At 41.1% G+C, this 12,969-nt stretch overlaps 1 protein-coding gene across 1 annotated transcript; it reads right to left on the bottom strand.

Annotated features, from left to right (window-relative positions):
* Positions 1 to 3,396: 3,396 nt before the first annotated feature.
* On the bottom strand, positions 3,397 to 6,146 carry LOC124123880 (3-[(3aS,4S,7aS)-7a-methyl-1,5-dioxo-octahydro-1H-inden-4-yl]propanoyl:CoA ligase-like). The gene is made up of 3 exons (XM_048388587.1): positions 5,884 to 6,146; positions 4,534 to 5,144; positions 3,397 to 4,395 (listed from the first exon to the last, which is right to left on the bottom strand). Exons 1-3 carry the CDS (start codon positions 6,144 to 6,146, stop codon positions 3,608 to 3,610), a joined length of 1,662 nt encoding a protein of 553 aa, XP_048244544.1. The 3' UTR covers positions 3,397 to 3,607.
* Positions 6,147 to 12,969: the final 6,823 nt, after the last annotated feature.

The following is a 12,969-nucleotide window of genomic DNA, read 5'->3' as shown; positions in this document are numbered from 1 at the left end:
CTTAGAATGTGCCGCAAGGGGTCGGAGGTTGTGAACAAACATAAAAACATATTACTCAGGTTGATGATTAATTACTTATATTCTTCACTAGTTCCAAATTGTGGTTACAAAATAAATAGTTTTTATCCCCCGCCGGGCCAGAATGGCCGAAGGGGGATTGTCGTGGCGCAATCCGTCCCACAGAGGGTACTAAGCTTGTGAAATCAACTCCTACAGTTTCCAGAGAATATCCCTGACACTACACACAAGATGTCGACATGTTAATGATACGCATCGCAGTCCCGTTTCATTTCGACTAATTTTGACAGAGTTACTGTCCCTGTTTTACGGAGCTTCATGAAATCTACTCCAGTTTCCAGAGAATATCCCAATATCTAACTATAACTATAACTATAGTTAGTTTCCTTGTATAAGGCTTTTGTAGGTAAACTACATCCTTATGGCATTAGCATTCAGACTGGATTACTCCCAACAAAATATTCTGCACAATTTGTTTCAAATGCAGTGCCATCTACTGTTGTTATTTCATAAAATACAAGGAAAATATAAACTCGTTAAAAAAATTCATGCGGGGGATGTGGTGCCCTCAGAGCACTCTTGTTCAAAAGCTACTGATGAAATAACCTCTGTAGATATTTCATGACATGGGGACCTGTTGCATATTTGCACTGCTTGGAATCAACAAGTCATTTCTTGGAAATCAACATATCGTCAGTTCATAGGTTTTCGGACATACGTTTTCGGACGTCCAAGTGTATCGCGAGTCCTCCCGCTATAACGAGGGTTCACACAGGCATTGTAAATACTCAGATGATGGTCTATTTCGTAAGATAAAATTGTCTTTTATAAGTGAGTGAGATGTGTTATGGTTGTTCTCGTGACTAGCGAGAAAACTACGACTGTCCGAAAACCATAACACGGGGATACGTTCTTTCCTTGTGGGGATGACAGGTTATAGTGAGTGAGTGAGTTGGGTTTTACGCCGCTTTTAACAGTATTCCAGTCGAAGTGATGCGGGTCTCCGACGTTTCGCACAATCGACTCTGCTTTATGCAGATATTTGTTGGATATGGTAAGGGTTTTGTCGCTTTATTATCCCCGCCACAAAGTGGAAGGGGGATATAGGAATGGGTGCCGTCCGTCCGTCCGTCTCATTTCGTTTCCGGAGCAGATTTTGAAAACCGTACCATATTTCTTCACCAAACTTGGCACATAGATAGATCTAGTGGTGAACTGGTGCCTTTTGATAGTTTGGGATTTTTAAAGAAATTATTTTTGGAGTTTCCATGGCAACGACTTTGACTGAAAATGGCGGTAGTCCTCGTTTCCGGAGCAGATCTTGAAAAACGTACTATATTTCTTTACCAAGCTTGGCACATGTCATCTCACAGTATTGAATACATTTCCTTTCTTGTTGGTAAGTTCTGCATTGCTTGTGTGTATGTTCCTCCAAAAGTGTCATGGACACAGTTGTTGCATTCACTGACTAACTTCATACAGAAACGGGGCGGTCGGGTAGCCTAGTGGTTAAAGTGTTCGCTCGTCACGCCGAAGACCCGGGTTCGATTCCCGACATGGGTACAATGTGTGAAGCCCATTTCTGGTGTCCACCGCCGTGATATTGCTGGAATATTGCTAAAAGCGGCGTAAAACCATACTCAGTCAGTCAGTCATACAGAAACAGTGTAACTGATCTTAAACCTACTCAACTGTATAAGCAATATATATTCTTGTCAACCATACTCTGTACTTCACTTGCTTGATAATGGTGTTAGAACCTACACCGAAACCTTCGCTCCTTATTCTAATAAAGAAGTTGTTCGTCCATATGTCTCATCCTTACTCATTACAAATTCAGTAACATATTCTATCATAAAATGCAGATGGAAAAACAACACCAGTAATAACCTTATTTTAGTGCTGCAATTAGGCCATTTACAAAAAGGCCCAGTGAACATAGTTTACAGGAGCTAATGCATTGCACACACCCGACATGTCATATTGGCGGGGAATGTGAGTATTTCATGCTTGTTTACTGATGGGGTAGAACTAAGGTATCATGATATACTTGATTCATTTACTGCAAACACCCGTGAAGATCCGGGTTAGAATAGGTCTTCAGCAGCCCATGTTTGTCATCAGAGGCGACGAACGGGTCGGGTGGTCAGGCTCGCTGACTTGGTTAATGCATGTCATCGTATCCCAAATTGCGTAGATGACATCGTATCCCAAATTGCGTAGATCGATGCTCATTTTGTCAATCACTTGATTGTCTGATCCAGATTCGATTGTTTACAGACTGACGTCATGTTGTTGGAATATTGCTGAGTGCAGCGTTCAACAACAAACAAACAAATACTGCAAAACACAATAATATTTGTAAAAGCTCACGGTGGTGTGATGTCTTTATTATCTGATTATATATCCCTTGACTGTTAAGTCACATATCCACACCACGAATAAGTATAACAAAGCTTTTGACCTGAAACACCTGTTCCAAAAAACACCATGAAAAGGTAGTATCAAATATCGTTCCGCCGAATGGACTTGTCACTAGCCCTTTCAGATCAATTGTCAAAGGGCAAATGAAATCCTGGTCGAGGTCATTCTTGCCGCTCTTTCTGATAATGTCCACCTGTCAGGTTTGCCTGTTGGTCTGAGAGAGAAATTGTCCCCCAGAACATAGTAGGCTGGTTTGAGAGATATTTCATGGAGGGATTGCTGAAGAAATATGAAACATGACCTCAGAAATGTAGGGAGACGCCCTTCTCACCAGAATGTTCAATATGACTTGTTTTAAACCAGCCGTCATCTGTAACAGGTGCTTTCGTAGCTTCACGATTGTTGATGAATTCCTTGAACTCATGATGTCCACGAATCAACACCTGCCCATCTTTACCTGCTCCAACTTTTCTTTAACTACTTTAACCTCCATGTGAAGGCTACGTCCAACCAGGTTGTCTTCAAAGTGTTCCTCCTCACAAATACATCTTGATACAAACCCAGCTTCTGTGATTCCATATGCCGATGTTGCAAAGTTATAAATCTTACCAACAAATGGTGCAGGATGGACAGGAATTTAGGATCTGATTGTAGTCATTTTTGCCGCTATTTCTGAAAATGCCCGTCTGTCAGTTTACCCCGTTGGTCTGAGAGGGAAATTTTCCACCAGAACGTGGTTGGCAGATATTTCATGGAGGGAATCCAGGAACTGGGTCACAATAATCTTCACACGATATATTCTGATTATATTCCCTTACTATAATAGTGAATATTTGACATCATTATTAGGATAATACACTGCCTAAATACCATTACCAATACCCCTGTATAATTTGTAGAACCATATTTGAGAACGTTAAGAGGGAAACTGTCCATAACAAATATATACTGGTGTTGGCGTGATAAAATGATCATAATACTAAATCCACTAAAGCGTATTCTGATTACACATCTCGACTCCTATTTTGACTGTGTATGGATAATGGTATTGGTTACTCTTTAAATTGTGGTTAAATAACTCTCTAAGAGGTACCAAATGCTATCTCCCTGCTGCACAGTAGTTTTGTCGGCCCTTGCAGCCCACTGGTGCGGGTTGGACAGGAATTTAAAGGCTGACTGAGGTCATTTTGTCCGCTATTTCTGATAATGCCCGTCTGTCAGGTTTGCCTGTTGGTCTGAGAGGGAAACTCTCAAACAGAACATAGTAGGCTGGTTTGGCTGACATTTCATGGAGGGAATCGCTGATGAATATTGGGTCACAGTAATCTTTGATCATCTTGGTGGTGACATCCATGTTTGGTTTGGGTATGACACAGGCACAGACCTCATGACACATGTCTGGATGAGGAACGGGGACCACCATAACCTCAGAAATATAGGGACAGGTTCTCAACTTCTTCTCCACCCAGGATGGGTATATGATGTACTCTCCATGCATAATGGCATCTGAGCGTCTTCCTTCGACAAAAAGACGCCCCTTCTCATCAAAATGGCCCACATCATCTGTTTTAAACCAGCCGTCATCTGTAAAAGCTGCTTTTGTAGCCTCAGGATTATTAATGTATCCCTTGAACACACACTGTCCATGAAGCAGGACTTGTCCGTCCTTGCCTGCTCCAAGATCTTTAAGCTGTTCATCTACTACCTTAACCCCTAAGTGAGAGTTACATCCAACCAGGTTGTCTTCAAAGTCTTCCTCCTTCTCACAAATACAACTTGATACATACCCAACTTCTGTCATTCCATATCCATTTGCCACAGAGTGACATATCTTACCAACAAACTCAAAGCAGTTTCCGGCAAAAGGTTGCCCTGAAGCAAGGCACATCAATCTTTGAATCACATCATCTGAGTTTTCCTTATTTCTTCTTTCTGCAAGTTTCTTCATGAAAGCTATTGAAAGCATAGCAATAGTACACCTTTCTTTGCTAAGCGCATCCCAAGTCAGCTTACATTGATCTAGAACAGAACCTCGCGTGTCTGTCATTACATGTGGGACTGCCTTGTCAATTAATCCATAAGGCCACCCACCTGCCCAACCCAAAGGCCGATCATTGTACAGTACATCATTTTCATTGTGGATTCGAAACATCTCCGTAAAACGGCTAGCAAGGAGGAGCATAGCCTCATGTGTTTTTGGCACAAGTTTTGAAAAGCCAGTGCTGCCCGAAGTTGCCCAATACAGAGCTGTGTCTGTTGGTAGTATCTCAACTGGAACTGGATCTCCTTCCTGATGCAACATCTCCAGGTAGTCGCCACCTCCCTTCACACCAACAAACTCCACCATTTCCAGTTTAGGAGCATTGATTGATTTCACTTTCAAATCCATGATTTTTCCCAGATGTGGTTTGAGAAGATCCCAAGCACTCCCAGGTTGTGAGTTGTCGCCAATCAGTAGACGACAGCGACTCAAGTTGATCACATGCAACAGATCAGTACCATCTCCCAACAGTGCCTGGGCATTGGCAGCAACACACCCAGCTGCCATGATGCCAAAATCGGTGATAAGACGTTCGGGAGAGTTGGTGAGAGTATTGCAGACCACGTCTCCATGTTTCAACCCCCGACGCTGAAGGATTGCAGCAAACTTTGTGGAGAGGTTGTGTATATCTTTACAGGTGAGAGCACGTCTTCCTTCATCACTGTAGAAAACAAACCCTTACATGTCTGGTTTGGTTTCTGCCCATTTATGTATTCTTGATGGTATGCTTTTGTTGCCTGTTGAATCTGCCATCGTGATTTATGATATTGCGCGACACGTACTTGTACCTGTTATTAGAATAAATATAGTTATAGTATCATCAATTTTGATATGTTGTGTCATTGTTGATAACAAAGATTGTCTGGTCCAGTCTCGACTATTTACAGACCGCCGTCATATAGCTGGAATATTGCTGAGTGCGGCGTTGAACAACCAACCAACCAACCAACTGAGCAAAAGACGTAACAAAACTGTCGTTAGCAATACGTCTCCTCGTGCTCACCTTCGAGAACATGCATGATATTGGGTGCTGAGAAACTGGTCACTGGTTTAGAGGTACTCCAATAATGATGGTTCATTTTATAAAAGAGGTGGTCACATGTTCAAGCCCATTTCTCAGAACAAAATAACAGGAAACATAACAAGTTCAATTCTTTATCACAGTTCCTCATATCAATTGTAATATGTCGTTAAGATACAAATGATCAAACTTAGAAAAAGACATAATACTGTTTGACCCCTATCAACGATAGTGTCAACTCGCCTGAAACTGAGGTGGTGACAAAGAGACGTCAAACGTGGGAGAGTTTAGACATGCAGCTTTTGCTGGGATGGAATCACTTGTTTAATATTACATTGGAATGAGAAAGAGACCACGGGAAGTTGCAGAAGTAATTCACAGGAGCAGGGGACAGTGGCAGGATACTTCTATTTTGGACAGGTTCCAGTCATTGGAATATGACTTCATCGATTCATTGGTTTTGTGGCCGGTTATTTTGTAGATCTCGCGATTGAGACCAGCGTTGGTAGAAATGTCTTTCATCATGTTGACAATGACCTTTACACGAACAAGCCTCCTGCTGTACCACTGAGTGTCGTCGACGTCAACTCGTCTCTTGGGGGCCTGGTGAAAAGTATTGCTGTTGGGATTGAGGAGAGACATGTAGTTTTTTAATGAAGGTACAGGACTGAATTGGTCCGATGTTGCATAAATGCGTTTGTTGGGCCAATTTGAGTCTTTGTTTGGATACACGAAGGTAGTCGACGGCAGATGAAGTTCCCTTCGTTTTTTGTTACCACAACGGCAAAACCGAGTGTAAGATCGAACCACACGTTACGAATCAAGCCAGAAGGGGTTTCAGTATCAAAATTTTCACAAATTATTTTTAAATCATTCTCGGGGATAGCAGCATGATGTGTTTTCTGGTCAAGGCCATTGTGCTTAAGTTTTTTTTTATCATGGACAAACAAACATTGTTTGCAGTGTGAAATTTCCTGTCTTGGTTATTGTTTATGTTACGCTCAAATGGCGGTCCCCTGATGTGCCTGGGTATGGCAGCTCGCAACCAAACTTAGACTCGATTTGGAGTAAAGATTTCCCTCAGCATTTCTGACTTGGGCATAAAAGAACCTCAGTCTCTCTAATTCAGTTGAGAAGCAGGGAGCTCTTTGAACTTTGGTTCCAAACCCTGGAAACCAAACCACTCTGGAAGTGAAAGGATTGCCTTGTCCAGGGTACACATGTGACAGTAAGTGGGAGTAATTTGTTTTTATAACAGTGTCATGCTTAAATGAAATTTCCGTACATCCATTCAGCATAACAGTATTCAAATCTTACAAAACGAAATATTTAATTTTTGCGATGACACATTGACATGCTTTACATTGTTGTAAGGCAGAGGTGTAAGGGATGTTAAGTCTGCATTGGAATTTTAGGAATGTGTTAATGTATTCTTGTGTGTTGCAATGTCTTACGTCAAAATATTTTAACTCCCCAGGAGGAATTGTGCCCAGTAGATTTCGAGAGGTTCTATCCATGACGTGAAGCAGTCACTTGATGCTTGAACGCTGGGCTCTCCGGGAACGCTGGCTGTATTTCCTAGTTCAGGGGCCTTCTCAGAACGGTTTTCAGCTTCAACAGCTGTTGTGAGTAATAATAATAACAACATTAGGTGGGTGTATGAAAGTCTTGACTGTTATAGAGTTGCAATAAATGTTTTTTTTACCCTGTTAGAAACTGATTTTTTTTTTAGCCCCTTTGGCCATGCTCAAGACAATTACATCAATTATGATTATGATTGTGTAATAAATGGAAAAAGGTAAATTTTAATTACCTTCAATGTCCTGAAACATCTCAGAAAATGTCTCGTCGTCCCATTCGCTCAACATTTGATCGAAATTTTCCATCTGCAAATCAGGGAAAATTTCCATCTGGTCCCACACGTTGATGATTTCGAAACAGTTCCATTAATTTATGTACACATACACGGTGATGAGACAAAAAAAATAAGTGATGTTATGCTCATTCAACAACACTTTTTAACCAATTAGATCAGAGAACATACCTACTTTTATGTTACACCTACAATTACACGCTTGATCGCATCCCAGGAAACAAACCTTCGTTCATGGTCATGTTTCGCTGCACACGTACCCTGTTAAACCCTTGGACATTCTCCTTAACACAATTAAACAATGACCATTTGTACACTGAACTTCTTTCTTATCAGTGAGTTTAAAGGATAAAACTATACAGACAAGTCCCGTTAATCCGACATGGTTGGTTGCATAGTATTATGTCTGATTAACGAGTATGACGGATAAACGAAATTTGGTGATTTGTGATGAAAATTCGGGCATCTTCACGATAGATAGGATTTTTGGTTGGTTTGCTGTTTAACGCCGCACTCAGCAATAATCCAGCTATATGACGGCGGTCTGTAAATAATCGAGTCTGGACCAGACAATCCAATAATTGATATCATGAGCATCGATCCACGCAATTGGGATCGATGACATGCATCAACCAAGTCAGCGAACCTGACCACCCCGGATCTTCACGGGTTACGATAGATAGGAACCATGTTTACCTTGTAATAAAATCATGAAAACGAAATATTTCATATTCTTTTGTATTTTATTCCTTCCTTCCTTCATTTATGATTAATGACATTGCAAACATAGAACTAATTTTCCCATTTTTACATAACAAGTGAGACATTACTCACTGTGAATTCATCACATCAACAACACACGTTTATACTGTAGGATGCCAATGCAACTGTCTTGACTACTTGCTTTGATTGACATATCATCTTCTGAAAATAGTCTTTCAGTGTTTTCTATTTCCCATTTCTTTATGACACATTTCTCAAAGACGCCTGCATTTTTTGCAATTAAGATCAAGTCCGTATGGAAAACACATCCAAGTGGTTTTCAACGAAGCATGCAACTTGAGCGAGATGTGCCTTGATGGTTGCTGGTGGTGGAATAATTGGATGCTCCCTGTCGCCAACTTCATCTTCTATGATATCGTCAGTCTGCCTGCAAACGATGTCAACGATGGTATCGTTAGTCATTTCTTCCTCACAGCGGATGTGGTCATTGGCGGTCAAAAACCTTCGCTCGATGCTGTGTCGCTGTACATGGTGTTGAATGTTGTTTTAATCTCATTGATGGCTTCGAGGTCGGCGATGACAGGTTCAGCTGTAACAGTCGCATCGGGGAGAATACGGTTGTGGCGCCAACTGTTGATGATTGTGTCTTGTTTTACTTAAGCAGTGTAGATAAAAAGGAAAGCTCGCTTGACGTCTAGGACTTGTGGTACTTCAGCATCAACGTTGTCTAGGTGTAATTTCATTTGCTGTTTTTTGTTTTGTGATACAGCTTGAAGTTCTTTATTATTCCGGAATCTAGTGGCTGAATGTGCGATGAGGTGTTGGTTGGCAGAAAATGACATTTGACATAATTAGTGTCGACAGTAGCATGGGATGGGTTGTTGTCCAACAGCAATACCACGTGACGTCGCCCCCATCGCTTTTGCCGAACCAAGATCAGTAGCCAGGCTTTGAATATTAATGAGATCACCCATGCTTTTTTGTTTACATACCAGTGGCAAACTGATGTGGGATCAAATGATCTACCAAAACAACGTGGCCTGTTGTATTTGTGAATGACCAATGGTTTTAGCTTCTCAGTACCTGCCGCATTGCATGTCAACATAACAGTCAAACGATCTTTGGCCTGCTTTTTGCCAGAAACGGGGACACTACTGAGTGTTGAATTTGGTTCAATTGTAGAATAAACCCGTTTCATCACAGTTAAAAATTTCACATGGATTGTAGTCACGCAGCACTTCTTGCAAGGATTCTCGACCTTCATTAACAAGTTCTAGTGAAACGGATGCTGATTCATTTTTTACTCCTTTTTCTCCGGAAATGTGTCAATGGTCATTTATATCACAAATTGAGTTCCTTAGTCGGTGAGGAAACGATGTGTGAAACATAGCATCATAATGTCAACAATATGTCCTGCCGCGCGGTTTTGTATCCAGCAGTCTGATGGTTGTGTCAATTTGTTTATGGCAGATAATGTTTTGGGGCAAAATGCACATTTCTGTTGTGAAAATCAAATAAAGACCATAAAAAAAGGTATTGTGTGCATTGTGTCCTTTTTATCATCAACTTGATAGTTTACACACAGTAGCTTTGAATTGTATTTTTGTATGTAACACAAGCACATATTGAGTTAGAATAAGCCAAAAAATGGTAAAGTTTGCTCTATTTTCGTTTTGCAATTATTGGAAAATGAACTGCAATAAAAAAAAGCATTATCAACCAAGCGATTTGATATCGCAAAATGAGCGGACACGCCTTATTATGAGATGGCAGTGTTCATATTCCACAAAACTTCCACATGTTATCCCACCCCATCATTTTGTCAAACAGTGAAACTTTTTAATCACATTGTTAACGTCATTAATAATGGCTGAATACAACACATTCAAATCACTGTTTATACCATGTACATACCATTCTCTACATAGTATGTTATTCAAGGTTTGCCTACAATCAATGCTTTTTTTATACCACCGTAGTGGTCAATTTGAAGGTCAATAACACTTTGAAGGTCAAGTTCTAAGTTAATAGGGGCGGTCGGGCAGCCTAGTGGTTAAAGCGTTCGCTCGTTACGCCGAAGACCGGGGTTCGATTCCCGACATGGGTACAATGTGTGAAAACCATTTCTGGTGTCCCCCGCCGTGATGTTGCTGGAATATTGATAAAAGCGGCGTAAAACCACACTCACTCTAAATTAATACATAAACAGTATAAAAATGCTACAAATGTACATGCACAATACTTGTTCTGGGTATGCTAGGCGAAACCCAATAGAATATACGAAGAAACAAACAACATATGTGCACAACGAAATAATAACTGCTCCCCTCACAAATGGACAAGCAGATGATACTGTGGACGAGATCTCATAAAGGTATGTTAATCTCAGAATCTGACATTTAAATCAGACTATTTATGAATACACTATTGCTCTATATACCCAAGGAATGCACTATTAGGATTATATTTGTAATTACACTGATTCTTCATAAGAGAAAGTCACTTAAACCACAAAACGCGTACAGTTCGGATGACTAGACTGTCCAAAGTTGTCAAAAGTAAGAACAAATGATTATCCAATTTTCAAACGTGAATTTTATTTACATAAGAAAATTTCAAAGCTTGTGTTAAGTATATTAGTAAAGACTTATCACGATAGAAAAATTCTGCATAAAGCAGTGTCCAATATCATCAGTTCCAACCCCATTTACAGGAGAGAGATTGAACAGACCCTCAGTACCTGGTGTGTCCACCTTGAGCACGAACACAAGCTTGCAAACGCCTTGGCATGGAATCACATAAACGACGGATGAAATGAGCCGGGATTGCGTTCCAGTGATACTGCAATGCCTGAGTGAGCTCAGCAACATTGCGGGGCGGAATCTGCTGTCGTCTCACACCCCTACCAAGTTCGTCCCACAGGTGCTCAATTGGGTTCATGTCTGGTGACCTTGAGGGCCACTGCATGACCTCCACGTTGTTTCTCTGAAGAAAATTCCGTGTCAGGATGGCAGTATGGGGCCTAGCATTGTCATGCTGAAACACTAGCCGGTTTCCACCAAGCTGTCTTAAGAGAGGAAGAAGAACTGGCTGTAGAACAGTATCCACGTAACGTCGTGCCGTCAAGTTACCTTGCACAATAACAAGCTGTTATCTAAACACAGCATTTATTGCTCCCCAAACCATTACTCCTCCACCACCAAAGCGATCTCGTTCAATAACACACGGTCGCACATAACGTTCACCTTGACGTCGGTGACCCGTGAAGATTCCGGGGTAGAATAGGTCTTCAGCAACCCATGCTTGCCGTAAAAGGTGACTATGCTTGTCGTAAAAGGCGACTAACGGGATCGGGTGGTCAGGCTCGCTGACTTGGTTGATGCATGTCATCGATTCCCAATTGCGTCCATCGATGCTCATGATATCAATCACTGGATTGTCTGGTCCAGACTCGATTATTTGCAGACCTCCGTCATATAGCTGGAATATTGCTGACAAATTTTTCAAGCTCATATTCATGTGTTTAAATAAAACAATTTTGTGTTCAGGAATTTGAGTGTTATCATAGTGAATGGTTTTAATATGTAATAATATATACATATTTTTTAAAATAATAGAATAGGGTCACAAAAACTAAATTTTCATACATTATATTATTCCTAAATTAGTTATAGAATTTTTCATGAGCTCCTAAAGCATTCAGGCAGATTTTGAGATATTGAACATGATTGTCAATATAGACGTTCAGTTTCGTAATAATTTGAAAATGAAAATAGAATGTTTTTCATGTTTTCTACACATTTTTGGTTCAAAACAATATTTAACCAATTTGCTGATTGTTAACTATTCTTTTCCAGGTCTCCTAAGCCAGCTCATTGGTTTTTGTGATAAAATGAGCATTCCTGTATGTAATATACTTGTATTGAGCAATTTATTTGATTTACTTAATTTTGAAAAAAATGTGTATTTAACCACCATAAAAAAATGTCTGCCACCAACAGAAATCACAACAGCCATCATTTTCTAATGCATCAATGACAATTTGTGGGGTGGGGTTACTCTTTAAATAAGCCGCCTTTTAAGGGTTGGCCGCTACACTGGAACTGGATCTCCTTCCGTATGTAGCGTCTCCAGGTAATCGCCCTCTTCCCAACTCCACCGATAAGACGTTCGGGAGAGTTGAGCAAAGTATTGCAGATTCCATTTCCACGTTTCCAATCCCCACACTGCAGAACATTTTGGGGAGAGGTGTATTTTTGTACACGTGAGAACACGCCTTCCTTCATTTCTGTAGTAGACAAGCTATTGCTTGTCTGGGTGGGTTTCTGCCCATTGCTTGTCTTGGCGGGTTTCTGCCCATTGCTTGTCTGGGTGGGTTTCTGTCCATTGCTTGTCTGGGCGGGTTTCTGCCCATAGCTTCACTCTGGCTGAAATTGTTTGTTGAACCTCATCCACAGACATGATGCTCGAAGTTGAGGTAGTTAGTGAGTTGAGTTTTAACGCCACTTTTAACAGTATTCCAGTTATATCGCGGCGAGTCAGCTTAATGTGGGAGGAAAGCCTGAAGTGATGCAAGTCTCAGACGTTTACCACTTCGGTGAAACCCACGAGCACGGGTATGGTGCTGACAAACCTAGAAACATAATCGGGGCGAACCGGGATTCGAACCCACAATCATATGTTTCTGGCGTGCCCAAGGGACGCACCTCTGCACACCGAATCGCGGCGCCATAGACGACTGGGCCACCCATGGCCCCCGCTGGAAGTTGAGAATGGTATAACTGTCATGATGTGAAACATTTTGTTTTAAGCAATGAGAAGATAACTGATCCCATACGGACACCATCATTTCATCCACAGGGGATCCAC

Source organism: Haliotis rufescens, unplaced genomic scaffold, assembly GCF_023055435.1.
Source record: "Haliotis rufescens isolate VD_foot unplaced genomic scaffold, xgHalRufe1.0.p SCAF_74, whole genome shotgun sequence".
Taxonomy (NCBI): Eukaryota; Metazoa; Mollusca; class Gastropoda; order Lepetellida; family Haliotidae; genus Haliotis; species Haliotis rufescens.
The sequence above is the reverse complement of the archived record's forward strand: the minus strand, read 5'-3'. Positions and strand labels throughout refer to the sequence as shown.

Excerpts from the sequence above, each read along its gene's own strand:
- LOC124123880 (XM_048388587.1), bottom strand. The coding sequence starts at position 6,146 with ATGTCTCTCCTCAATCCCAACAGCAATACTTTTCACCAGGCCCCCAAG. Across the intron at positions 5,145-5,883 it reads TGCCACTGTCCCCTGCTCCT|TGATGAAGGAAGACGTGCTC; the intron begins GTGAATTACTTC and ends TGTTTTCTACAG. Across the intron at positions 4,396-4,533 it reads TCGGCCTTTGGGTTGGGCAG|CTTTCATGAAGAAACTTGCA; the intron begins GTGGGTGGCCTT and ends TGCTTTCAATAG.